The sequence below is a fragment of the Podarcis bocagei genome (genome assembly GCF_964188305.1).
Source record: "Podarcis bocagei genome assembly, chromosome: 9".
Classification (NCBI taxonomy): domain Eukaryota; kingdom Metazoa; phylum Chordata; class Lepidosauria; order Squamata; family Lacertidae; genus Podarcis; species Podarcis bocagei.
In genome coordinates, this window is record NC_138134.1 from 55,615,982 (window position 1) to 55,642,692 (window position 26,711).

The following is a 26,711-nucleotide window of genomic DNA, read 5'->3' on the forward strand; positions in this document are numbered from 1 at the left end:
TAAGATCACACTAATACATCTGAAACATTTATGGCTCCATATGACATATATTACCAGCTGATTTCTTTACCAAAATAAATTTGACTCATTTTATTCCCCCCTCTCTCAGGTCAAGTATGGGAAACGCTAACTTTAAAATGTTAGGTGATGGCTTCTTGCTGCAATAAACATTCTTAGACTTAAATGTGCCATAAACAAAGTTGAACAAGCAGATGATTTTTCTTCTATGAAATCCTTTGGCATGCTTTTTCAATCTTAAGGAAAATGTAGCCACAAGTATTTATCCATAAAATAAAAAGGTGCAAAGGTAAAATAACAACACAACTTTTGTTGCATATACAAATTGTGCACAGATGAAAAGTATACTGGGACACAGGTATATATTAGTGAGTGCATTCGTGTATTTGTCATCTTTTTAAAAAAGAAATGCATTGCTTTGAAAAATTATAATGTCCCATTATTATTACATGAAAAATTAAAACCAAATTTGTGATGCAGCAGCCCAAACAGACATCTCTCTCCATATGTGCATAAGAGCTCAAGTAAAAAATACACCAAGATAAATGTGAGTCTGTACTTGGATTATGTGTTGAAGAAACTCCCAGCTTAAAGTGAAATATAAATTTTCTTTAATGTCTCATGGTGGCAAGAGAAAATAAAGGATCCAGGACCACAATTGTTGCAGAGTACATAAAGTAAACCAGTTAAAAGACACTATCAAATGCCAGGTAGTGTCACAAGTCAGCTATATCCTTTACACAATCCAAATTCAGCCATATTTCCACTTACCCCTTCTCCAGAATTCTATACAATAAAGTAGTAAACATTCTCTCTTTAATACAGCAAGCCAAATTCAATATTAGTGTCTAAAATTTAGTAATCATGTAGATATAAAAACACATGATCAAGCAAAATACTTTTAATTAGCTGATCATAAATAAATCCACATAAAAGAATTAAATGGATTACAAAGTTGCATTTTTTCTATGTGGATTCAGATTTAATATGCATTAGTCATCTTTATTCTTTAAAGGGTAGTGATTTGTCATCAAATCACAAACACTGCAGCACGCTAACCAATTCATAGTCTGTAGTTACATTTTTACAACTTCTTTACAAATGTTAATACTTCTGTACACTATATATATTTCATTTCTACAGTTCATGTATGCTGTATTGAAATTCTACAGTCTTCACAGAGAAAATGGTGAAGTCTTCAAATACGAATTTTCTCTCTTACAAATTCATATAAACAGCATGGAGCACTGCACTTTGGCATCTCTGCTGGAGATAATCTGGCTACCATAGTAAATATGAGGGGGGGAAGCTCTCCAATTTTAGATTTCATTAAGAAATACTATTCCACATCGCTATGTAAGTTCACCAGCTTGAAACAGAAGCACCATATCGTTGCACTATTGAAAACGCATACAAACCAACTTAAAAACATAGTACTAAAACTGCATCATAGCCATCATTTTTATACTGAAGCAAAACCGTAAAATTCCTTTGGAAATGTGTACTCTGTCCTCTTAGCTGAAAAGCTTTAGATATGGATGCTGAAGAACCCATGTCTGTTTATCATTTCCAGTGTACTTCTTTCACAGCTGACATTTGTATAAGTCCAGAAATGGGTTTTTTTATTATTATTTCAGTTTCTTCCTTCTCACTTACAAATTTGTTGTTGAATGTGAAGCAAAAATTCATAGTAAGAGAATGCTGCCTCGGTTTTGTCTTCAACTAAATGTTGAAGAAAATCTGCCTTTGCAGGGCTTTCATCTCTGAAACAGAAAAAACAACAACCCACCTTGTATTTGTTTCTTCCAACATTTGTACATGACTTACGGCCCTTTAATTCACAATTCTAAGTGCTCACGAGGAGCACAGGGAACCGACAATAGCAATGGCCACCTAGTCTGGTGCAAAGCTGAATTCCTGGAAGGAATCAGCACAGCGAATACAATATTCCAAGTGCCATTCAGTCAGCTCTCAGTAGTAGAAGTCAGAAGAGCCAATTCTTTCAGTACAGTCATACCTCAGGTTACAGACGCTTCAGGTTGCGCGTTTTCGGGTTGTGAACCCGGAAGTACTGGAACGGGTTACTTCCGGGTTTTGGCGCATGCGCAGAAGCACCAAATCGTGCTTTGCGCATGTGCAGAAGCACCGAATTGCAACCTGTGCATGCACAGATGCTGTGCTGCAGGTTGCGAATGTGCCTCCCGCATGGATCACATTCACTACCCAAGCGTTCACTGTATTAGATTATGAGTCAGTAATATTGTAGTTACCTGCCAATCTGGCACTTAATACCAGCCAAATACAGAAGGGACAGCTGGCCAGTCATTCTATATGCCCTATATTAGGGATGAGACCAGACAAGGACAAGAGCACAAAGATGTCTCAACCCCCATTTCCATAAGCAAAATTCCCTACACCTAACACTGCACCTCATGTTTCTTTCTGTAGCTATTGAAATTGCAAAACTATCATCACCTCTATTTTTTGCTAAACACATGCTGTTCTTGTTAACTCTGAGAAACATGTCTAAATAGGTACCGAGTGTCAAGCCCAAATAAAAAGGCAACCTTACCCACTCCACTCATCAGATGATTTTAGGCCAGGAATGAGGAACCTGTGGCCCTCCAGATTTTGTTGAACTACAACTCTGGAGTAGAGTCCCTAAGGCTGTTGGATGGCACCTTGTATACGTCCTTCTGGCTACTCCTGCTGCCAAGCTGGTGCTAAACGTATTGCTCTGCCTTTCCTTGGGCCACATCAGCGAGGCTGAGAGGGTGTGTGTCTTGTCATCTGGGCAGATCAGGACCTCCATACATACAGCCCTGGCTTGTGCCCCAGAGAGGTTACTTTGGTGCTGCTAAGGCAGCAAAAACAATGCGGGAAGCAGCACTTACAAGTTACTGGTCTGTGTAGCTATAGGAGGCGCTGTGATTCTCCAGCATTTTGACTTCACCCCCAGAAGCGCACTCCAATCTCTCTCAAGACAGATGGATGTCAACAACTCCAACCATCCCTGGCTCTTGGCCATGTGGGCTGGGACAGATGGCCCAGCCAAGGAGTTGGAATCCAACAACTTCTGGAGGGTTGCAGGTTCCCTGTCCCTGTTTCACGAACTCTTTCTAGAAAAACCTCTTGATTTCCCACCTCCTGGCCCCAGCTGACACCAAGTATCAGTTCTCCATCCTTCTCTAAATCAAAATTATGACATTATCATGCACTGATTAGTATCTGTGAACACTTGGCAAGATTCATGTTTTTCTCCAATCAATAGAATATTAGATTGCTATGTGCATTTAAGCACACACACACTGGATCAATAGAATCCAGTGGAGATAGATATTATTTTATAACAAGATATAATTAGCACAATATGTCTATTAAGAAGAAACAAAGAGCTGTTGTGTATTAAAATATTACTGCAGTCAAAGATCAATCTGCTAATAAAGTAAGTGAATACTTACTTTATTACTTACTAAAGTAAGTAAGTGGATACTTACTTTATTACTTGAAGCACTGGGCTTAGAGATTTACTTTCCTTAAGCCAGGATATGAAGGACCTGGTTCGCTCTGAAGAAAGCGTATCTAATTCTGGAAGCTGTGTCTAGAAGAATTCAAATATTATTTATTATCTTTAATTCAATAGCATGATTATGTGAAAGTTCAATTAAACACCAATGATGTGTTGCGTAATTCAGAAATTCATATAACATAAGAAGAACTGAATTCTTTATTTATTCCATTATCTATTTTTATTCTGTATATTTATTTATATCCTGCTTCTCTCAAGGCAGACTAAAATGCTAATAATACAAAATGAAACTAGAGAACTGCTTTATGAGGAGGACTGGGAGCGGGGAATAAAGTGTATTGCTTATATCTCATGTTTATAAATACTGAATTTGTATAAGTAGATACGTACAAGCCACTTTAAGGAACAACGGAAATGTTTAAATGGCTTTCCTTCAAGCAACGATATGCTTCAGAATAATCTGTTGCTACAAAAAGCTCCTTAAACCAAAAAAAGTGTTACGGCATGATCCACTGCTTATTGTGTAGGACAAAGTTACATAGGTATGCTCTGAACTGGGGAGTCCCCCAAAGGACAGAGGAAGGAACAGCCAGTGGACTGGCATACCCTGACCACCCCGTATCAAACCACAACAAGACTCATGCCTTGAATCAGGGCTGGCCCAAGACATTATGGTGCCTGAGGCAAGCCAGAAAATGATGCCCCCTGGGAATCCAGCTTAAGGTTATCAATTCCAAAACAAGAATATGGGGGCAGAAGCGAAACATTTCTATGCCCCACAGCTGGTCTATCACAAGAAAGGGGTGCTCAACACCTAGTGGATCACATGACCAGACTGCATTGCGGAAAAGGAAGTCTAATCTCGATTTCAACATTAACATAAGAATGTGTAGCTCCTTTCAGGTATTATTATTTTCATGTAAACATCACAAATAAAATTATTTATAAATAAATATTTTTTTTAAATTAACCCTCACCAGTTTCTGAGGAACAGCTGCATAATTCGGGCATCCGAGGACATCTTTTATGAAGTTATTAGCACAATTTCTTCCAATCCAAAGGTACAATATCTAAAGGTACAATGTTATTAAAGTAAACACATCTGGTTAATGTAACCAAGATTCTCTCAAGAATGAAATTGCTTTTTAAAAATATGCAAACTGCGGCAATTTACATAATGAGGATGTGCTTGCAGATAAACATGGCAGTTTCCTTATTAGAAACTAAGTTTATAGCCCCTTTAAAAAATGATAATGCAACATTTTATAAAACCATCTAAAATTACTGTGCAATGAAGGGTGGGATACAAATTAAGTATGATAGTGACTAAATCGTATGTTGCCCCATCTGTGCAACTTACTGATCCACAGTCCATAAGGAAAGCGCCTTCCCTTGTCAACTTCTCTGCAGACAGCCGCTGAAGAGGTGGCTGGGGTACAACTCTATCGTTGACATGTATAGAACCCTACAAGGAGGTGAAAATTAAGTCTACATGAAAATGGATATACAATTCAGTAGCACTGCAGCAATAATTCAACAGTTAGGAGCTGGGCACATGCACTCACAACATAAATCACAATGCAACACAGTAAATGAGGAAACTGAAGTTGAAGTTATAGTTCATGTAAAGGAACATCAGAGTTGTCGCTAAGTCCAAACAGCAAAGAAGGGTTTAGTAAATTCCAGTCTGTGAACAAGCCTAAGAAAGTATGATGTCCGGGATAGAATACCAAAACTTTGGGGAAAATTGTAAATGGCCTCCATTAGTTCTGCTAATTGTGAGGAGGCTCTTAACAGAATTCAGATGTTAGTGCGGCATCACTTGAAAGACCCTGGAACTCCCTGCCTATTGATAGCAGGCAGGTACCTTCACTGTATTCCTTTTGGCGCTTGCTGAATACATTTTAAAAAAAATATTTTTATTGATTTTCTTTTCTCATAGCAATTATTGAATATCATCATTTAACATCCATTTTCTACTTTCCCCCCTCCCTGTTGACTTCCCCCAACTTCCATTTCTGGTTTGTTACATAAAATGTTACATTCTGTTGTTTATATTGCTGAATATATTCTTATTTAGACAAACCTGCACAGATGTTTAGAAAGTCTGTAGGAGTTTTAACTGTTTTAGTCCATTTTGCTGTGATTCTAACCTTTTGTATAGTTTTAAATTACAGCTGTAAATTTTTTAGTGATAATTTTACTGTTATATATATATTTTTTGTAAACTGCTTTGAAGCTCTTCTCTAAAGAGTTTGAAGCTCTTCTCTACAATCAATGTAGAGTTTATTAAATAATTAAATAATGATGCCTGCACTGTTAAATAATTTGTCAACGTACTTTAAAGCATATACATCCAGAAAATTTAATACCTAGAATACCGAAATATTTTAACTCCTAACATTTACACTATATTAAAGACCACAAAAAGTATTCCTTCTACTCTCCCAATGTACTGAAGCCTAAAAGCTGACAGACTCAGTGCTAGGGAAAACCTCTTGGGAAAGAGCATTCACCACCTACCTAATTTCTAATGACAGAGCCATGGATGATGTGTTACAATTAGGCAAGTTTAACTGGCAGAAAGTGATCCTTCAGGCACCTGGGTCCCAAACCATGAAGGGCTTTAAAGCTAAAAACCAGCATTTAAACTGAGTTGGAAAATGGATTGGAAAAATGGTGCAGCTCTCCAGCAAGATGTTTATATGAATAGCCTCGGTAAGAAAATTAACTGCTATTAACTGTGAATCAAATTTTCCTAGTTATTTTTAATAGAGGTGTCTAATCAGAACATTCCCAGAACCTTTGTCCAGAAGCAATAAAAATGGTAACATACCTCATCAGTAAGCTTGTCTATCCTATATAGATTCGGATAGATCATCTTCATCAAGCCAACCAGAGGCTGACTTTTTATTTGGCACATAGCATATACACGATCATCCAAGCGTGTACTTGTACCAGTTCTAAATGCTTTCTATAAAACAAAAAAAGAAAACCAAAGTTATCATTTAAGAAATTACTATTTTATTTATCAGATGAATATTGTAGCTAAATTGGGGTGGGGGCAGGTCTGGGGAGTGGCTAGTAGTGGCTACTTTTTGATTCCACCACTCCTTGAATGGCAGCTACCACCTCAATCATACCAAAAATATGAAAGGACCCTAAGTTTCAAAAGAGGTCTGTCTGGGGCATGGCGCCTTCTGTTTTAGAAACACACAGCCAGCTTTCCTCTGGGGGTATGGAACAAGTTATGCAGTGACTAGGTAACTAGATTTTAAAGAAATCAAACAAAACTAGAGCTAAGAGCAACCTTTCAAAAATAGTTAATTCCATCCTTTTCTTACAAATGCCTCTTATGACAAAACAAGTGTTACAGACTATCTATAAGTACTCAGCTTTAAAAACAGACATATGTGCAACTCTCTCAATAGTTACATCTTTGCAAGTTCTTTTAAGCAACCTGGCATCTAGGCTCTTTACACTATACAGTGCCCCCCACAAATTTAAGCTGCACATTAAAAAGAAGAAGGTAGAAGGTAGGCTTTTAAACTATGCATTTTCATGTAATTCACCAATGTTTCTGTAACTAAATCAAAGTTTCAAAATTGCCTGACGTCAATAACAATTGCTATTCATATGAAGTACCTGCTTGAAGAGAGCCAAAACATACAGAGGAAACAGCCTGAGGGAATTTGGAGCAATTAAAGCAGATTGCTGGAGATTTGATGCAGTTGACATATATGCAGACAGTGAATCTACCACTGCATTCACTAAGGCATCTCTTGCATCTGACAGACTTGAAGAAACTGATCGATCAACAGCTATGGAAGCGAAGCAGCAGTAAATTATTATGAAAGGAACTGTATTAAAAAAGGGAAACAAACAGCATACCACTCCAGACATTAATACTGGCTAGTACATTCTAATTTCTCTAAACAACCTTGAAAGTACTAAACATCCCAGCAAATCAAGAGGTCTACTTTGACAAAACCTTCCGTTTGCACAAAATTTTACAAGACAGGATAAAAAGGGCCCTAGTTTCTGTTACCTGTGTGGATAATGAACTTTGAATTGGGAAACGAGAGTGGGCTAAAAAGCACACCTGATACTTCTGATGTTTCCCATCCAATAACTTAGTTTTAGATTTATTGGTTTGTATAAATCATTTCATAAAATAACACTTTAGCAACTTCTGCTCTCAGTGCTACACAGAAGAAGGCATTCTTTTTCATCTTAAGGGCTGCATTCTTTCATGGACATTTCAGGGGTTGTGTGTCAGTGGAGTCAGACCCACATACACACTCTGACCGCACAAATCCATCACTTTTCTCCTCATTGCATTAACATGCTTTTTGGGAGGAAGGAGAAGTATCATAGCATGGGGAAATGAAAGTTAATCCTTTGCTCTCCATGTATCAAGTCCCCAAACCATCCCTGTACTGCTTAGGAGTTTTTTTGGGGGGAGGGGGGCATTGGGAATCACAGAGCAAACGGTTAATCCCCAAGTGTCACATGAGAGGAGAGATCTGAAGGAAGGTGAACTGCAGGCCAGATCTAAAGATCTAGCAGCCTGCCGGTTCCCCACACCTACCTTGCAAGCATCCACACTGCATTTCTATCTTTCCACAAGTACTAAACACACAATTTTTTGCTTTCTTCTAATTACAGGTGATAGAGGGACAAAATGACTTTGGGGAGAATGGAGAACCCTCTGAATGCTAATTCTCAACTCACCCATATTAGCTAAGAGGCATATAACTGCTTGCACATCTGCTCCAGCATAAACATCTGCCAGTGAAGTCACCACAGGCAAACAAAGCGTATGCACTCTGATTCTCCGTTCACCTGCATTAGAATAAACAGAACAGAACAATACTTAAGCTTTTTATCCAAAGCTATTGCTAAAACCACTTTCACATGTCCGCCCCCGCCCCCCTTTTGGCTAAAACCTCCGGTCATCTGATTTTGTTCTTTGTGGGTGGTTGTTTCTTAAATTTATGTTGAGAAGAGACATCATAAGTGAAGTTACCTTTGCTGGAAGTATACAAAAGTGCTGTCTGAAAACAAACTAAAGATGTGTCTGACAGGCTTTCCTCAATGGACATCTGTACCGCAAATCCAGCATCAGGATTGACGTTGGCAAGTGACAGCAAATCAGTAGATCGCACAAAGAAGTTACCATGGAAGGTGTGAATTGAAAGACCTAAAAATTGGTAATGTTTAAGTTAAAATGGCAAGGTTTTGTTTTTTAAAAAAAGCATAGTTAACAGTTCAACCCTAAGCATAATTAATCAGAAGTCCTGTCAAGTTCAATGGGGCTTATTCCCTAAGTGTGCATGTTTAGGATTGCAGCCCAAGTTTTTAAAAAATAAGACCTATGGCTATTCGTACACTAGTGACAGGAAACCCCAAGGCAGCGCCCTGAGCAAGGCCTCCTTTGGGCCTCCAAATCCCTCCCTGCTGGATCTTCCCAAATCAATTTTGCCAGAGGAAAGGGCAGGAACAAGCCTCTAGATACCTAATGCCACCTCAGTCAAGAACTGAGGGGGGGGGAAGGCTGAGAGAGGTGGCCACTGCAGCAACCACTGCCACCTTTGTTTCCTCAAAATCCCTCTGGGACCCAACGTAGTATATACTGGGAGCAAGAGCCTAGGCTAGAGTACAATTTATATGCTAGAACAGGGTTGGAAACCTCAGGCCCGGGGGCAAAATGCAGGCCCCCCCCAGGTTTCTCTACCTTCGTATACTCTACACTTCGTAGACCACGCTCCCTCTCCAAACTAGACCCATTGAAGGCTCTCTGCACTCTCAACACATTCCTGAACTGTCACCATGCCTCTTGCTTTCCTAGAAGGAGACGTGTGTACATGTGTAGAAGCCTCTTACTTTTGCATGGTTGGAATGTAGGCAACTATGCCAACATAGGAGTCAGATATGTTGCTCTGCACACTTTTATCTGGCCTAGTCAACACCAACATGGAGACATGTGGGGACAACATTCTCTTGTCCCCACAAGAAAATGCAGCCCTTGCGCAGGACCTTCCCTCCATTAGATACTTATTTTCTATTTCCTGTAATTTTGTAGTGGAGAAATTTTATTCATGGATTCATGAAGAGCACACAGTCCTCAAAGTACAGAGAACATTTCTCCTTTTTGTTTTCTACGTTGTTGCTACTACAGTGCTAGAATCACCCTCCCCAAAAGGACTCCTCTGATGAAATGCCCTGCATCATTTTCTACAAGTGTGTGTACCATTTTTGTCCCAGCCACACTTTTTGAATGACATACATTCATGTTTGGTTGGAGTTGCTGAAAGAGGGACGATAGAACCTTTGGTAGAAGGGAAGGAGAAACCACTGTCTCAAACAAATCCTACCATTTTCACCAATATTAGGTGCATTTAATAATAAACCAGAACCACACCATACCTTTCGTACATCTTATTCTCATGACTGCTTCAAATCCAATTTTCCGTGTAAGATACCTTTTAAGGTCTTTTTGCAATTTATCTGCTTGCATAGGGTTGTGGGTATGATGGAAAGATGGGTAATAATAGATGCATCCAGCAGAATATTTGGACATGCAAGCTTTCGGCAAGGATGAAAAAAAGAGATAGTTATTATTCATTCACTAAAACAGTTGCAATGCAGAGAACAGACCCTGAGCCGATGAAGCTGTTTAAACAATGGCAAGATAAGCACCTAGTGTTTCACTCAGCAATCTTGCAGTTGTATTCTGAAATAACGGTAGTTTCCTGACAGACTTCAAAGGCATACTTCAAAGTGATTTATACCAGTCTAGTCTAGAAATTACCAGAGGGTAACTTCTATCACACCCAATATATATGAGATTTTTTAAAAAAATCTAATTGGAATTTATAGAGCTTCTGGAAAGCCAGTAAAAACAGACAATGAAGGAAATCAGTGTATCTTCTTAGAAGATTGCCAGGCCAGCCAAATAATATATAAAAAGAATAGCACTTGCCAGCTCAGGTAGTAGATGAGCTTCTTAATCTTAGGGCTGTGGGTTCAAGCCCCATGCTGGGCGAAAGATTCCTGCATTGCAGGGGGTTGGAATAGATGACCCTCGTGGTCCCTTCAACTCTATGATTCTGTTTCATGATTCTAAGCTTTTCAGAAATTACCTTCACCTTCAAGCAATTTTCCATTTTTAAAGGCAAGTTACATATGTTACAGTGTCTCTTCAGAAGCAAAGCCAGGTTACAGTTGTATAGTGCCCTAAATTTAGACTAAGGCAGAGATCCTAAAAATGCTTATTTTGGACTGAATTATAGAAGTGTCACTGAAATAAATAATTTACTACTGCAGCATGGAATATCAAGGAAGCAACAAGACGAGTGGGGCAAGAAAGAACAAGTGAGCAGAGCTCTTTCCTAAGGAGTCAGTACGTTTGCTAAATACATGTTTTAAAAAACAAGTCAACTCCGCACTGGTTCACATTGCCGCTTGTTCCCATACAATCACTCCAGAAGTATGCAGGGCCACTAACAGCCTCAGAGCCGCCCAGTGTTTGCACAGTAGTAGAGTTGCATTAATCAGCTCAGCTGGGGTACGGGTGTATGTTGTGCATGCAGCCCATGCAGTTTGCATGACTGCAGTGGCCCTGCTACCATTTTCTGCACATTTTCTGAAGAATGATATCAGCTCCCATATAGGGGCATCAACTGGTACAACCTTTACACAAGGCTGACAGGATATGAGCTCTCATGAAATAGAGTGTTATGAACCAACCAACAAGAGTACATAATTTCATGATGGAAATATCTCCATTTTACAGTTCAGTCAGTCAGTTAGTACTATGACATATTCCGAAGTGTGGGTGAAATATTAAAAACCATTAAAATTTGCATCTAAGCAAATAGTATTTTTGAGCTTTAGAATTTTCCTTGGCAATTTTAACTGAACATAAAAATTGTTCTCTCAACACATGCTAATTATGAAGTAGCTCTGCAAGTTAAAAGCTCTTACCAAGAGAAGCCAAATCAGAATATTGTGAGCTTAAAAGGAACAAATCCACAGCTGTTTGCTGTCCTGAACAATCCAGTGCCAACTTTTTATAAAAATCTGTTGCTGGACCAAGATGCTGAACAACCTAGGATACAAAGAAAAAAATAAGGTTGGGAGTGCAACACAAACAAGTACATTTTTTTTAAAAAAAATGCAAATAAAATTCAGACTGCTTGTAATATGTAACATTTGGAAGGCCACAGATTCCCCAGCCAACATGGTCAAGTACCTGTTGCCGAAGCTATACCAATGCAAATCAGATACGCATATTTTTATAACCCATTCTGTAATCCAAAGATTTTCAGGGTGGCACACAACATGAAAATACAACATTATAAAAACAATTCCCCTCCCCCAAAAAACCAGCCACCACAGAAGCTTGTTAGATCCATAATCACTACAGAGTCCAAAGTACCTTTGCATTTGATCTTTGATTGGGATCTTCCCTGGACTGCAAACGTCCTGTGCCCAATGATGGTAACTGTGTCTGAAACACCGATATGCGCCCGCCCGTTGGAGACATCAATTTAAAGGCAGCTTGAAGGGCTGGGCCTAATGCACTGTGCGTTTCTCTTGTGTTAGTGAACATATTTGGTAGTGCATTTAGCAAGTCTTTAATTAGCTGTAAAATAATTGTTAAAGTGTTAGAAGGAAATATTTTGCTTTTTTTTCTTTTCTTTTTTTTTTGGAGTGGCAAGAATGCTGAAGTCCCACCACTAGCCAGTGAAAAATCTTATTTGGCCACCTCTCTATGGATTCCGGGATTCCCAGCAGGCATTATGCGCACACTCTGAAGCTTAGAGATCTTTGAAATATTAAGTTGTGTATAAAATCATTTCAATAAATCTTTGAAACCACTGGGATCAAACACTTGATTGTTCTAAAAACGAAAGGCAAGATTCTCAGGAAGCTGAAATGATTCTATGCCCAGAGTCACATTCTTTCACGTAACTGGAGCCTATAAACATTACCCTTTAATCTAAAACCTCCTTGGTATCATGGACATAAAGGCTATTCAGTTCTTCCCCATTGGCTGTCCTCTTTCCCTACTGTCCACATAGTAGTCATGTGTCTCGCCTTCGAAAAGGGCTGCCACTATTCAATTTTCACTGGTCATCACCAGTTTCCATCTCAGTCTGACATATCTAGATTGCTTTCCTCTCAGGCTGGCCTCCGTGTTTGTCCTACGTGGAACCTTGATTTTAAAGTCCAGCTCCAAGGACAGCAGAGGCCTTGGCTTGTCTGCTCAGACTTCTTTTGTTCTTCTGAATCACAATGTGTCATAGGAGGCAAAGCAAAAGCAGCAGAAGAAATTCTAAGGTGGGAGCAGGACTGGAAGTGCTGTAGGCCTGCTGTGATTTAAGAATTAGATTTAACATCCCCGTTCTAAAGCCGTTTAATCAAGGACAGAGCAGTCAGAAAGAATTATCTTCACTTTTAAGATTTAATTCTTCTGTGAATTATCCACCTTACCTCCTTACTTTCATGCAGATTAACCAGTAAGCTATCAGGTGTTGGCAGGAAAATATCTATGAAGAAAACATATATTGGTATTATAGTTTTATGTTATGTACTTAAAAGGATACACCATAGCTAGGGTGCAAAGAGCTGCAGCAATATAAGTTAAAAGCACTTCTGTACATGCACAAGACTTCGCCAATCTTCCTTTCTAGCTGCACCTCTTTATGTTGTTACTAATGGTCCTTGACAGTGTGTCAAATACACAACAACATGCCCTCATTTTATCTTGCAGGAATGAATTCTAGGCAGATATTATTCTATTATACTTAACATAGCACTATTATATTTCCTTTTCCACATCACTATTTTTAATTTTTTGTTACTTTCAATAAAATGTCTGTTAATTATGGTCTCCTCTCCTTGAATCACTCTATCTCACACTCATTTTCTGAGACAATTAGCCCTCTTACCGTCAATTTCTGACACAATTAGCATCTGAGGCTGTGATAATCCTTCTTGCAAATTGTAGAACTGAACAGTGCTGTCAAACGTTATGAAGCCTATTCTTGTTCTTGAATCTCCAGGCAACCTTAAGATTAAAAAGAAAAATGACCCTGATGCATTGGTTTAGCACAGATATCTCTTGCTGTGCCTTTAACTTGTTCTAATGTTAGGAAAAAAATTATTCAAGAGACAGCCTTCAATGCTTGAAGACAACATATGCCCCAAATACAGCCTAGTGCAGCTCTGTATTTAACCCACAGGGGTTAGCAACAGCTTTCTAAAATATGAATTGTTTATTATTGCAATGAATAAGGGGGGGGGGAGAGAGATGACTGGATAGATGACGTTCATGCTCCCATGGTTTGGCTCTGCTTAATCATGGGACTGTTACACAACAAGATAAGAGAAGCCTGACGGATCAGGCCAATGGCTCAACTAGTCCAGCATCCTGTTTTCACATTGGCCAGACAGACGCCTGTGAGAAACCAGCAAGCAGGATTCAAGCACCAGAACACACACCCCTCCTGTGGTTTATGAAGCACTGTAGTCATGTAATCAAAGCAGGACCACACTGACAATTATTTTAATGGCTGCTGTATCCAGACCATGAATACACACAACAACAAAAAACCAAGAAGGTTCTTACTTGTCTAAGTTTTCAAGCAGAGACTGGCACACAATTGACAAGTATCCAGCTTCTACTGCATTGTGGGATACATCCAACACAAACAAATACACTGCAGGCTGAGGAGGACGAAGCTGTAAATTAAAATTAAAGTTTAGACTTTAAGCTTACTGACAAAATCCTTTACATTCTATTTGTAATCATGAATGGTTTTGATCTCACATGTTCCTATGAGCCCCACTTTTTACACCTGCATAGACTCTTTGAAAAGAAGATAAGGGGCTGAACTGAAAACAGCAGAAGTGAATTCTCAATTCAAAACCCTCCATTCCCAAAGTTTTACGAATATTTATTTTAACCAATATTTGGTTCCAGATATACTTACCATGTAGTCTGAGGAAGCAATGAATTCCACTGTAGAGTTTTGGACTTCTGGCCGTTTGTGCGGCTCTCCATAGGACCGTGTCACAGGATTATACATAAATTCTTCAGGAACTAAATGATTATAAAATAAATATATTACCCATTGTTGAGTGCAAAAATACTAAACTTGGTAACACCATTCAAATAATAATAATAATAATAATTTATTTATATCCCGTCCATCTGGCTGGACTTCCCCAGTCACTCTGGGCGGCTTTTAACAAAATATTAAAATACAGTAATGCATCAAACATTAAAAGCTTCCCTAAACAAACATTAAAAGCTTCCCTAAACCCTAGGGCAGCAGGCTCCACGTGCCAAGGAACAATAGGGATATGCCATACCACTTGCCAGTCTGCAAAGGGAAAATGTCCATCTGCAGGCATAGTCTGAACCCAGGCCCACACCACCAAATGAAGAACATTAAAGGGTCTTGTTGTCAGTACCCATCAGCTGACTGGCACTCACAGAAAGATAATCTGAAGTCATGGTCAGACATAACAATGATGTCAGGTTATTGACAGGTGGCCCACAGGGGTTGGTTGAGATAAGGATTCAGCCCATCATCTGAAAAAAATATCCTACGGCTGCCCTAAGGGGACTGTGTCACCCTATGTTTTGAGAGCTGCTTGCCATGCAAGGGCCAGGGGTGGTTTGCTTTCACAAAGGAAGTGCTGTAGATCATCATTCATTCCTTTAGACAGTGGCATTGTTATTAATATTCACCATCATTAACTCTGTAGCACAGGTTACATTTCCATCTCCTTTGGTCAATAAAAGAAACAAAAGGGTTGATGTATGTTCTGCATGATCTACATCTCACAATGGTGTTCGATGTTATCACAGGCAATTGCTGAGGAATAAAGAACATTGTAAAATGTCAATTTGAAGAAAAACTTTGAAGTATTTCATAATATTTTTCACCCCTAAACAACAAATTCAGGTTTTCTATGCATTTTTCAAAAATTACTACTGGAAAAAAATATATTCAATTTTTAATTTTTTTTTCATAATTAAAAATAAGCCTAGAAGAATTCCATTATTAATGATCAGGGTATAAAGGCTACAATTAAACTCACTTAGCGTTGCTGAAATTTGTGCCAATTGCACATAAGTAAATTTAGTTAAAAGTGGTGTATTTGTAAAACAGTAATTATCTATTGTAAATATTCTCTCTCGATTCCAGTGTTGCGTTTGGGTTTCAAGACAACTGATTCACAATTATTTACTGCAACCACAACTTTAAAATATGAAAGATGTTTTTAATTTATTCAAGTTTGGCTAAATAAAAATTATGGGAATAAAAAGTCATTTTACCGTCAGATCTCTGAAGGGATGTAGAAGCAATCCCAAAGGAAGTTTTGCTTTGTTTAGCAAAGCCTGAGTTTGTGGAATATTTGTCAAAGTGCATCGAAATGAGCTAAAAGTGAAATTGCAAATGTTAGTTTCAAAGATTATGACTCATTTGTGCTATCAAAGAGGCCCATATTCACCAAAAGTCACCACCCACATCTCTACACGAAAGTATCCAGGTAGTAAAAGCAAAATTCAAAGCTTGATAACACATAGATTCACTGATATGGGGCAAGCAGTGCAACAAGCGACACCCTTGCCAAAAGAAACACTTGTATAAACTCAGCGTGAAAAGTTCTTGAGCCAATCATAACTTTCCATCATTTGTAATAGCTGCAATGAATGGAACCATTTGTGTCAACATATTTGCATCTGGGATGAGTACAATAGAAGCAGACTTCATTTGCTAAAACTTTCCAACATTTCATAGAGAGGCAAAATGTGAGCATTACAAGGCAAGGCCTGAAATGTATGTTTGCCAAACCTATACCATAACAATCCAATCAGGATACCAGTTCTTGACTCACACAGAGATACGGATAAAAAAAGAATACAAGTCTAGAAGCTTGCTTAAGATTAGAAACTTTATACATACTCGGGGCTACAATTCAGTTTCTTCAGCTCAGAGTTCAAATTAGGCACAGGAGCTGGAATTGGACCAATAGGCAGAATATTTCTATCTTGAGTAACGTTGACCGGTCGCAAGCTCTCTGGTTGCTGAATACCTAGTCCTCCAAGACTAGCTGACAGTTGATTCATTGTAGGGTATTGCTGAAAAATAACATTTTAAAAAAAGCATTTATTTTATAGCATTAGCTGCTTGAACAGTATCTGCCTAATTTTCTCCACCCTGCAATACCTAGTAAGCAAATTCAACTATTTACAAGGTTCTGTACTACACTAAGTTCTATCCTATATTCCATAAGCTGAATTCTATAAGCTGTTCCTGTCTCCATTTCACCTCCCAAATTCATATCTGCAATGCATCTGACCCAGGCATATGAGGCTCTTGTTAGATTCTCTTAACAGGAACATTCACTTCTACCCCTTCTGTGGGGTGATCTATGGATCATTGTTGCTTTTTAAAAACATCAATCTACTAGCACAAGTGGTCTGGGACCATCTTGGGCAGATCACCAGCCTTTTCCATTACAATATAATTTGTGACTTAAAATCAAGGATGGGAAACCTGTGGCCTTCCAGATGTTGTGCGACACCACCTCCCATCAACATGGGTTCTCTCATCCGTTCCTTAGACATAAAGAACATTCAAGATAGCATGGAGTACCAAGTGACATGTTTACAGGGATATTTTGGAGTATTTTAAGAAGCACCCCCCCGCCCTATTTTTGTCTTCCCACAATAGCCCTCAGGCCAGTCATTCTGGGTGTATCCCTGACCCTTTTTAGGGAGCTGTGGGGAAGAGGGAGCAGGAAAGCTACAGTGAGTGAGCAGATTTCCACTAGCTCTTTCACAGCTCCATCATACAAATATAGGACAGTTGCTTCTTCTTCTTATTATTAATCAATGTACATGAACTTGAATGTATTTATTCATATTACTTTACTGGAAGTGTATAATCTTCATATATAGCTGTCTGAAAGTCACATGCTTTGAGAAAATCACTGTATCATTAAAAACAAACAGCTATCAATATTAACCATTTATTGTCAACCAAGTGCATATGGTCTTCTCATTTTCTAATCAGATAAGATGTGCAAATTATCAGTCATGGCAAAGGTGTATTTGTTATGCAAAGAAGGGGACCAAAACAACCTTTGCCCCATAACTTTGCAATTTTCACCGGTCATGGCTGCAATCCAACTTCCATGAAGTGCCACATTTGTTTTCAATAGGATTTGCCACTTCCACTACAAGAATAGCAATTAAACTGACTAATCATCCTCCTTGACTGAATATATTAGACCTTTCCTACAAGTCACATTCATGTCTGTGGAGAACAGCAAGGTTGGTCCCTGCTGTATGAGAAGGTGGAAAATGTGGACTGAAGAAGCAGCTAGTATTTTATCATCTTGGTAGGCCTGGGACAACTGGTTTCTCAACTGTATTTCATAGCGCCACCTTAAGTCTATGTGTAAGTACTGTATTGATGTAACCTGTGGACACAGTTTTGAATTCCCTACCGAGAGGTGAATCAAAACAACAGACAAACGCAAATGTATTTACTCTGGCGACCTGTTTAATTGAAGTACAATTTTTTTTTAAAAAAAATACAATTCCAACCTTGATTCATGGGTAACTATGCTCCCTCATTCAGTTAATCTGTCACTATGACATCAAATATAGAGTTTGTGAGTATTTTCTAACCTGTGGATACTGAGGAAATCCAGAATTATATCCAGAGTTACTGGAAGGTGGAAGTGGTGGTGTCACATTCTGATAGCCAGGCTGGAGAGCTGGATACCCATAGCCAAATGGTTTAGAGGTTTTAGATGTCTGTGGAACTGAGGGAACAGGAGCTGGACTACTTGTTGTAGAACGTGCCTCTAAACAGAAAAGCAATGCTTTAATACAGTATTTATTCCTTTAAAAAGCAAGCATCAAAATGCAAACTGTTGCTTATGAGAGTATTATGTGCCTGTAGTATAGTGAGTGTTTTAATTAACAGAGCAGGAAAGTGAACTTCAGTTAAATATCCTGTTGTAAATTAGTATTTAACACACAACAAAAAAGTAACTAGTAACACAACTACTGTCATTTGAGTAAATAAAAGCCCATGCTTAATTTGTATTGATTTCTAACTATTAAACAAATATCAAATAATTCTTAAACAGGGTAGTAATAAAAATTTAACTGGAAATAAAATGAAGTAATTATATCCACTTTGTTACATATTTAACCCTCTGAATGCAGTTGTCCAATAAACTTTATGCATTCGACTGCAACCAGAATTAAATAGTTAATTCATCAGAAGCTGAAATAATAATAATAATAATAATAATAATAATAATAATAATAATAATAATAATAATAATAATTTATTATTTATACCCTGCCCATCTGCCTGGGTCTCCCCAGCCACTCTGGGCGGCTTCCATAAAAACCAAAAATACAATAAAATATCACACGTTAAAAACTTCCCTGAACAGGGCTGCCTTAAGATGTCTCCTGAATGTCAGGTAGTTGTTTATCGCTTTGACATCTGCTGGAAGGGCGTTCCACAGGGCGGGCGCCACTACCGAGAAGGCCCTCTGCCTGGTTCCCTGTAGCTTTGCTTCTCGCAATGAGGGAACCGCCAGAAGGCCCTCGGCGCTGGACCTCAGCGTCCGGGCAGAATGATGGGGGTGGAGACGCTCCTTCAGGTATACTGGACCGAGGCCGTTTAGGGCTTTAAAGGTCAGCACCAACATTTTGAATTGTGCTCGGAAACGTACTGGGAGCCAATGCAGGTCTTTCAAGACCGGTGTTATATGGTCTCGGCGGCCGCTCCCAGGCACCAGTCTAGCTGCCGCATTCTGGATTAGTTGTAGTTTCCGAGTCACCTTCAAAGGTAGCCCCACATAGAGTGCATTGCAGTAGTCCAAGCGGGAGATAACCAGAGCATGCACCACTCTGGCGAGACAGTCCACAGGCAGATAGGGTCTCAGCCTACGTACCAGATGGAGCTGGTAAACAGCTGCCCTGGACACAGATTTGACCTGTGCCTCCATGGACAGCTGTGAGTCCAAAATGACTCCCAGGCTGCGCACCTGGTCCTTCAGGGGCACAGTTACCCCATTCAGGACCAGGGAATCCTCCACACCTGCCCGCCTCCTGTCCCCCAAAAACAGTACTTCTGTCTTGTCAGGATTCAACCTCAATCTGTTAGCCGCCATCCATCCTCCAACCGCGTCCAGACACTCACACAGGACCTTCACCGCCTTCACTGGTTCTGATTTAAAAGAGAGGTAGAGCTGGGTATCATCCGCATACTGATGAACACCCAGCCCAAACCTCCTGATGATCTCTCCCAGCAGCCGCATGTAAATGTTGAAAAGCATGGGGGAGAGGACAGAACCCTGAGGCACCCCACAAGTGAGAGCCCAGTGGTCTGAATACTCATCCCCCACCACCACTTTCTGAACACGGCCCAGGAGGAAGGAGCGGAACCACTGTATAACAGTGCCCCCAGCTCCCAGCCCCTCAAGACGGTCCAGAAGGATGCTATGGTTGATGGTATCAAACGCCGCTGAGAGATCCAGCAGAACTAGGAAACAGCTCTCACCTTTGTCCCTAGCCCGCCGGAGATCATCAACCAGTGCGACCAAGGCAGTTTCAGTCCCATGATGAGGCCTGAATCCCGACTGGAAGGGATCCAAATAGTCCGCTTCTTCCAGGCGTGCCTGGAGTTGTTCGGCAACCGCTCGCTCAATCACCTTGCCCAGGAATGGAAGATTTGAGACTGGGCGATAGTTGGCCATCGTGGCCGCATCTAAAGATGGTTTTTTAAGAAGCGGTTTAATAACCGCCTCTTTCAGTGGGTCTGGGAAGGCTCCCTCACGGAGGGAAGCATTCACCACCCCACGAAGGCCATTGCCCAGTCCTTCCCGGCTAGCTTTTATAAGCCAGGATGGGCAAGGATCCAGGAGACAGGTGGTTGGTTTCACTCGTCCAAGCAGCCTGTCCACATCCTCGGAGGTAACAGATTGGAATTGATCCCACTCAACTTGACTAGACAGAACTCTAGCACTCTCCCGCCCCAGCCCTGCTCCCACGGTGGAGTCTACTTCTTCCCGAATCTGAGCGATTTTATCTGCAAAAAACTTTGCAAAATCATTGCAGGAGAACATGTGGCCCGTACTGGGCCCCGATGTTGCAGGTGGTTCCGCTAAATTGTGAACCACCTGAAAAAGTCTCCTGCTGCTGTTTTCTGCAGATGCAATACAGGCAGTGAAGAAATTCTTCTTCGCCGTCGCTATCGCCACTTGGTAGGCTCGACGTTGAGCTCTAACCTGTGTCCGGTCAGATTCGGAATGAGTTGTCCGCCACCGGCGCTCTAGCCGTCTCAACGATTGTTTCATTGCCCTCAGATCCGTGGAAAACCATGCGGCTGTCCGGGCTCCATGCAATCGGAGAGGGCGCTTCGGAGCCAAACAGTCAATAGCCCTGGTTAACTCCACATTCCAGCGGGCCACCAGGGAATCAGCTGAGAGGCCATCAACATGGGATAAAGCATCCCCTACCACTCTCTGGAAACCATTTGGATCCATTAAGTGGCGGGGGCGGACCATCCGAATTGGTCCCACCTCCCTGCAGAGGGGATGGGTCGCAGAGAAGTCCAGTTGCACCAGGAAGTGATCTGACCATGGCACTTCTTTCGTTTCGCTTTTACTTAGTGTCAGATCACCAACATCCATAGAGGTAAACACCAGGTCCAAGGCATGTCCACGGCTATGGGTTGGGCCAGACTTATTCAGGGACAGCCCCATGGAGGCCATGCTTTCCACGAAGTCCCGAGCGGCCCCTTGTAAGGTCGTGTCGGCATGGATGTTAAAATCCCCTAGGACGACCAAGCTAGGTGTCTCCAGGAGAACATCCGCCACGACCTGAAGCAGCTCGGGCAGGCAATCCTTGGTGCAGCGGGGAGGTCGGTACACCAAAAGGAATCCTGTACTGCCCCTATTGCCCAACTTCCAGAACATGCACTCAGAAAACTGGGTCTTCCCAATAGGACGCCTGGTGCAAACTAATGACTTCCTAAAAATCACTGCAACCCCCCCTCCCCGCCCACATGACCTGGGTTGCTGTGCGTAAGAGAAACCTGGTGGACAAGCAGCGGCAAGGACAGGCCCATCTGCTTCATCCAACCAAGTCTCTGTTACACATGCCAGGTCAAATCCTCCATCCATAATCAAGTCATGGATGGCAGTGGTCTTATGAATCATTGACCTGGCATTGCACAGCAGCAATGTGAAATAAAACCCCATGTTATATAGGGAAATGTCAAAGGTGTATTTTTTAAAGAATACTTTACTTGGAACTACGTATTTTCAATCCTGCAATCCTATCCACATATATGGGAATAAATCCCACTAAAATCAGATGGCTTTACCTCTAATGAAGCATATTCAAGATTTACTACATGTTAAGGAACTTCTTATCAGTTTGAATTCATATGCAACTTGAAAAGCAGAAGTGAGTCAGTCACTTGAACAATACACTGTGCTGTATTTGAATCTCTACTCTGAGCAAATAATGTATAGAAGCTGTTCTACAGATGCTCCTGAACCTTGCATTTGTATATGTGTGTGTATATAAATATAAATAAAATAAACATCAAACAAACAAAAGCATGATTCACCTGGATAGCCACCTCCTTCAAGACTATCATAATTGTTGAGAACAGGAGATGCGCTGCTCGTAGTGGAAGAGCTGTCAATAGCTAGAAGAGAAAAACACACACATATTCATTAAACTGGCATTAAATCTGCACATTGAGAAATGTTTATCAATGCCAGGTAAGAAGCTGTAAAGAACCCTTAGGAACTTAGTATTTAGTGGTAATTTCATATGTTTATCAAACATAGGATTTCAGTCTTAATCTTTGTTAATAGCAGTTGCCAAACTGAACTAAAAATGCAATGGGGGGGGGGGGAGATAAAAAGGACAAACTCCAATTAAGAAAAAAAAAATAACCTCAGGAGCTTTTGGTGATTATAGTTCATTTTACATATCCTGACTTCCCATTGCTGGACTTTGGAGGCAATTCTACTTCAAAGTTAAAGCATTTGCAAGCATAAACAAAAGTCTGGAGGCACTGTAAGAGTCTAGGCAGAGGGAAAAGAAATGCTCTCAGCACTTAATGGAAGCCCCTTGAATTTATTTGATATTCTGCTTCTGCATATTTTATGTTACCTTATAAATTGCTTTGAGACTTTTTTTTGTAAAAACCAATGAATAAATTTAATAATCAATAAATGAGAAGGAAGATAATGTTGATGATGATGCTGGGGTCCCTACTTACTGCAAATTCTCTTGCTTCCTGACTCTATCTGAACAGTCTACTTCAGGAGCACACATTTGTGGGGTACAACTGCTAAATACACTCACACAAGGATCCCATTTTAACCAGTAAGATATATACCAAGAAGAACAGCTAAGTTAAAGTCTGTTAAACACACACACTGGAGCCGAAGATTCCTTTTCTATTTGGATCCAGTACTGTACCTTTATGGCATGCTGAAAAACTAACACCTAATAAAGTATAGAGAAAAAAAGCACTTTGTAAACGGTGGTGCCGAAAGGCCATGAAATGCCTGCTGTAATGTTTGGAATTTTCCTACGCAGAATTTGAACTTTGCATATTAATGTCCAAGACTGTACCTCTTGCATTTCATGACCCTTTTGCCATTTGCTTCTGAAGTTTGACATAAATAAAATGTACAACATTGGAAAACTTAAAAACAAGCAGCTCAATATGTTTTAATCGTACAGATGCCAATGTTAAACTTCTTATTTAGTTTTCTCTAAGCCATGAATTGCTTGAGTATCCCCTAATTTGCTATGTTCAGGAGATTGAATGCCTCCAGAAAAGCCCTGAAATACAGTAATTAGCTTTAAGCTTTTAATCTGCTTTAAATGGATTGTACAGAGATGGATCAACTGTAGAAGCAAAGTGATGAGTCTACTTTTTCATCCAGAAAAACCTTCAAGCCACATTAAGATGCAGAACTGAGAACTCTACATTATAGTGACGCCATATACAGTAAGCCCACAACTTACACACATTTAACTCATGCACATTCAGCTTTATACACTTGGCAAATATATATCAATAAATTAAAAGGGGGTGGGGTTCTGGGAAAAACAACTTTTGGCAATCCTGCCTGCCACTGAACCCAATGTGTTTTGACTATATGTGATTGTGGCGTTATGCGAGATCCCTGGAACGTAACCCCTGTGTAAGTTGTGGGTTTACTGTATAACAATAAAATAGAGACTGGACAATGACAGGAAGTACATTTTTTTTGCTATACTGAAATGAGGAATGTATTTGTGTGGATTAATACAGGAGAAATACCATTTGAAAAATGCATGTTCAGCATCAGCAACAAAGAAAAGTTCCCAAACCACCAACAAATTATTGAAGGCATATCCGTTCATGTTTTCAATATTTCCATGCACCGCATGCAGCATACCGTACACATGTAGCTTGAAAACACTACTTCCCAGAAATCAATTTCTTTTTCATTTATTAATTTGTGGTACTTTAAAAAAAATGTAGACTTTGAAACAACATGTTTATTACTGAAATTACTGTCAATATAACTACCAGCTATTTCAATAGTATGCATGCCATGTTCATATCTAAACCTTATTTTTTAAACAAGTTTCTATATACCACAATATAACTTTGATAGTTTGAAGTTTAATAACCTTTTTGGTTTCAAGCATCTCCAGGTCCTTTTTTTTTTTAACGGAATTAACCAAAACTTATTAAATCTGAAATAAATTTCTGCACTACATATTCACTGCAACAGGAAGAGAGCCAAACAAAATATTTTGGCAAATATGTTACCATATAGGAGGTATGTTAAGTAAATGTTTGCTTGCACAAGAGGACAAACAACAACCGGCCTCAAAAAGTTTTTCTGTGTTCTGTCTTTTGGTTATTTGTAACTTTCTCACACATGAAGAATGACAAAATACTGTAGTTTTTTAACAATAAAGGGGGTAGTTTTATGTTTATAGTAGGACAAACGAATATCATTGGACAATCTGGACAAAGTATGTCATAAATGTCCACACCTGCAATTTTAAATAACAACACACTTTTATTGATGAGTGTCCAATTACTCTTTAATGAGTGGTATTCAATTAAGCTTTACTCAGAGCAGACCCATTGAAATTAGTTAATATAACCAATTTAGGTTAATTAATTCCAATCGATCTACTCTGAGTAAATCTTAATTGCATACCACCCTATATTATTAGCTACTAAATGCAATGCATTTTGCCTTCAATTATTTAGACTGTTTAAGAATCAGGAGACTTAGTGTTATGTACTTTTGTTCAGGGAATGGAATAAATGTTATCAAAATTGGGTATGAAACTGAGAAATACTGGTGCAAAGCTTAAAGCAGACCTGCTTCCTCATCCTCCTCCTCCTCTTCCTCATCATCTGAACTTGATGACAAGGGAGTTGCTGGAGAGCTAGCTTGATTATTAACATATCCACCATACTGCATGCCTGTGAAGTGGAAAGCACAAATACAAGAATCAGACACACAGAAAAGGTGAGAAACTGAAAGCACAAATCAGAGCATTAAGTGACAGCAAAACCAGGCATTACAAAAGACACCCAAACATGAAAAGTGAGTTACCCAATCCATATCAGGAAAGTTTTGTCTTTACAGAAAAACAGACTTTTTTATTGCAGTAGTTTGGTTAATTATTAGCAGTAGACAAAGAAATTTAGTAGAATTAGAACACACAGTTCATCCTCCAGAGATAGTGAAACAGCTCTCTTAATTAAGTCAGATAATTTTTTAAGTAGTTGAAGTAGTTTTGAGACCTGTTTTTTAAAAAGTTGGGTGGATTTCACATTTTGACACAGTGATATTAATTGCCCATTGAGGAAAAAAACAGATTTCACCAGTTATAATTAACATATAGTATTAATATCAATTTCAAAAGTGCTAATGCTTAATGAGTGTGTTTTTTCCTTAATCCACACAATTTAAACTTCCAAATGATGTCACCAATGCTCCACATAAAGGGTCACACTTTAAATGAATTTTTGACTCACTCTCTATGAAAAAGTTACTTATATTCACAAGTTGACCATAAGTGAATGGAAATGCCACTTCTGGTCACAGAACCTCTTTCTATTTATAAAACGGAGCCTTTGGATTGAATACAATGAATTTATACACAGCTGGCAAAAAAAAATATCCATAAAACAAAGGTACAGTAGTGCCCCGCAAGACGAATGCCTCGCAAGACAAAAAACTCGCTAGACGAAAGGTTTTTCCGTTCGCGATTTGCCTCGCAAGACGAAATTTCCCTATGGGCTTGCTTCGCAAGACGAAAACGTCTCGCGGCTTTGTTTCCTTTGTCTAAAAACAAAGACATGTTTTGTTTATAAAGTTAATTTATTTTCCCTTCAATTTTTGAACTGCTCTTTACAGTATGTGTGACTTTAAAGAGCAGTTAATAAACTGTTGTTGTACCAAATTTGGCTTTGTTTGGACTTTTTTTGACCATAGGAACGCATTAATTGATTTTCAATGCATTCCTATGGGATTTCGTGCTTCACAAGACGAAAAATTCGCTAGACGACAAAAATTGCGGAATGAATTAATTTCGTCTTGCGGGGCACCACTGTATTATTAAACTGCTTCTAAGATTAACAGAATACTTTTTTGTTGCCAGTCAGATTTCATTTAGCAGAACCTACACAAATATAGAGCTTGAGACTGTGAGACTTGGATACCTAAACGATAGTCTCAACCTTCATATACCCAACCAGACTGCACATTGCAGGAGGCCTGCAGATAGCACCTCCTCAAGAGATCTGTTCCATATGATGTAGGCATTGAGCCTTTAGTGTGGGGACACCTACCCTTTGGAACTCCCTCCTGCTAAGTATCAGAAAGGTTGCCTTTTCTCTGTTGCCTTTTCAATGCCTACCAAATGCTTTCTTTTTCAACAAGCCTTTTAAGTGAAGATTCTTATCTCAATCTGTATCTGCACTGGATCCAAATTTGTTTTTATTGTGGATGTTTCATGTAGGGGATTTACAAATAAACTTCAGCTAATACCTTAATA

At 39.5% G+C, this 26,711-nt stretch overlaps 1 protein-coding gene across 2 annotated transcripts in view; it reads right to left on the reverse strand.

Annotated features, from left to right (window-relative positions):
• Nucleotides 1-612: 612 nt before the first annotated feature.
• SEC24B (SEC24 homolog B, COPII coat complex component) overlaps nucleotides 613-26,711 on the reverse strand; it is a 38,726-nt gene continuing 12,627 nt past the window's right edge. Inside the window, exons 4-24 of one of the 2 annotated variants that reach the window (XM_081208056.1) lie at nucleotides 25,027-25,131; nucleotides 22,243-22,323; nucleotides 18,270-18,448; nucleotides 16,537-16,712; nucleotides 15,906-16,008; nucleotides 15,315-15,441; nucleotides 14,551-14,660; nucleotides 14,187-14,299; nucleotides 13,507-13,625; nucleotides 13,049-13,104; nucleotides 11,991-12,197; nucleotides 11,537-11,660; nucleotides 9,977-10,135; nucleotides 8,577-8,750; nucleotides 8,282-8,392; nucleotides 7,193-7,368; nucleotides 6,384-6,521; nucleotides 4,908-5,012; nucleotides 4,525-4,617; nucleotides 3,516-3,619; nucleotides 613-1,781 (exon numbers count right to left, since the gene is read on the reverse strand). In XM_081208056.1, coding sequence (XP_081064182.1) covers nucleotides 1,667-1,781; nucleotides 3,516-3,619; nucleotides 4,525-4,617; nucleotides 4,908-5,012; nucleotides 6,384-6,521; nucleotides 7,193-7,368; nucleotides 8,282-8,392; nucleotides 8,577-8,750; nucleotides 9,977-10,135; nucleotides 11,537-11,660; nucleotides 11,991-12,197; nucleotides 13,049-13,104; nucleotides 13,507-13,625; nucleotides 14,187-14,299; nucleotides 14,551-14,660; nucleotides 15,315-15,441; nucleotides 15,906-16,008; nucleotides 16,537-16,712; nucleotides 18,270-18,448; nucleotides 22,243-22,323; nucleotides 25,027-25,131 — 2,675 coding nt within the window. In that variant the 3' untranslated portion in view covers nucleotides 613-1,666. The remainder of the gene's footprint in view (nucleotides 1,782-3,515; nucleotides 3,620-4,524; nucleotides 4,618-4,907; nucleotides 5,013-6,383; nucleotides 6,522-7,192; nucleotides 7,369-8,281; nucleotides 8,393-8,576; nucleotides 8,751-9,976; nucleotides 10,136-11,536; nucleotides 11,661-11,990; nucleotides 12,198-13,048; nucleotides 13,105-13,506; nucleotides 13,626-14,186; nucleotides 14,300-14,550; nucleotides 14,661-15,314; nucleotides 15,442-15,905; nucleotides 16,009-16,536; nucleotides 16,713-18,269; nucleotides 18,449-22,242; nucleotides 22,324-25,026; nucleotides 25,132-26,711) is intronic. The other variant, XM_081208057.1, reaches the window with a different exon arrangement.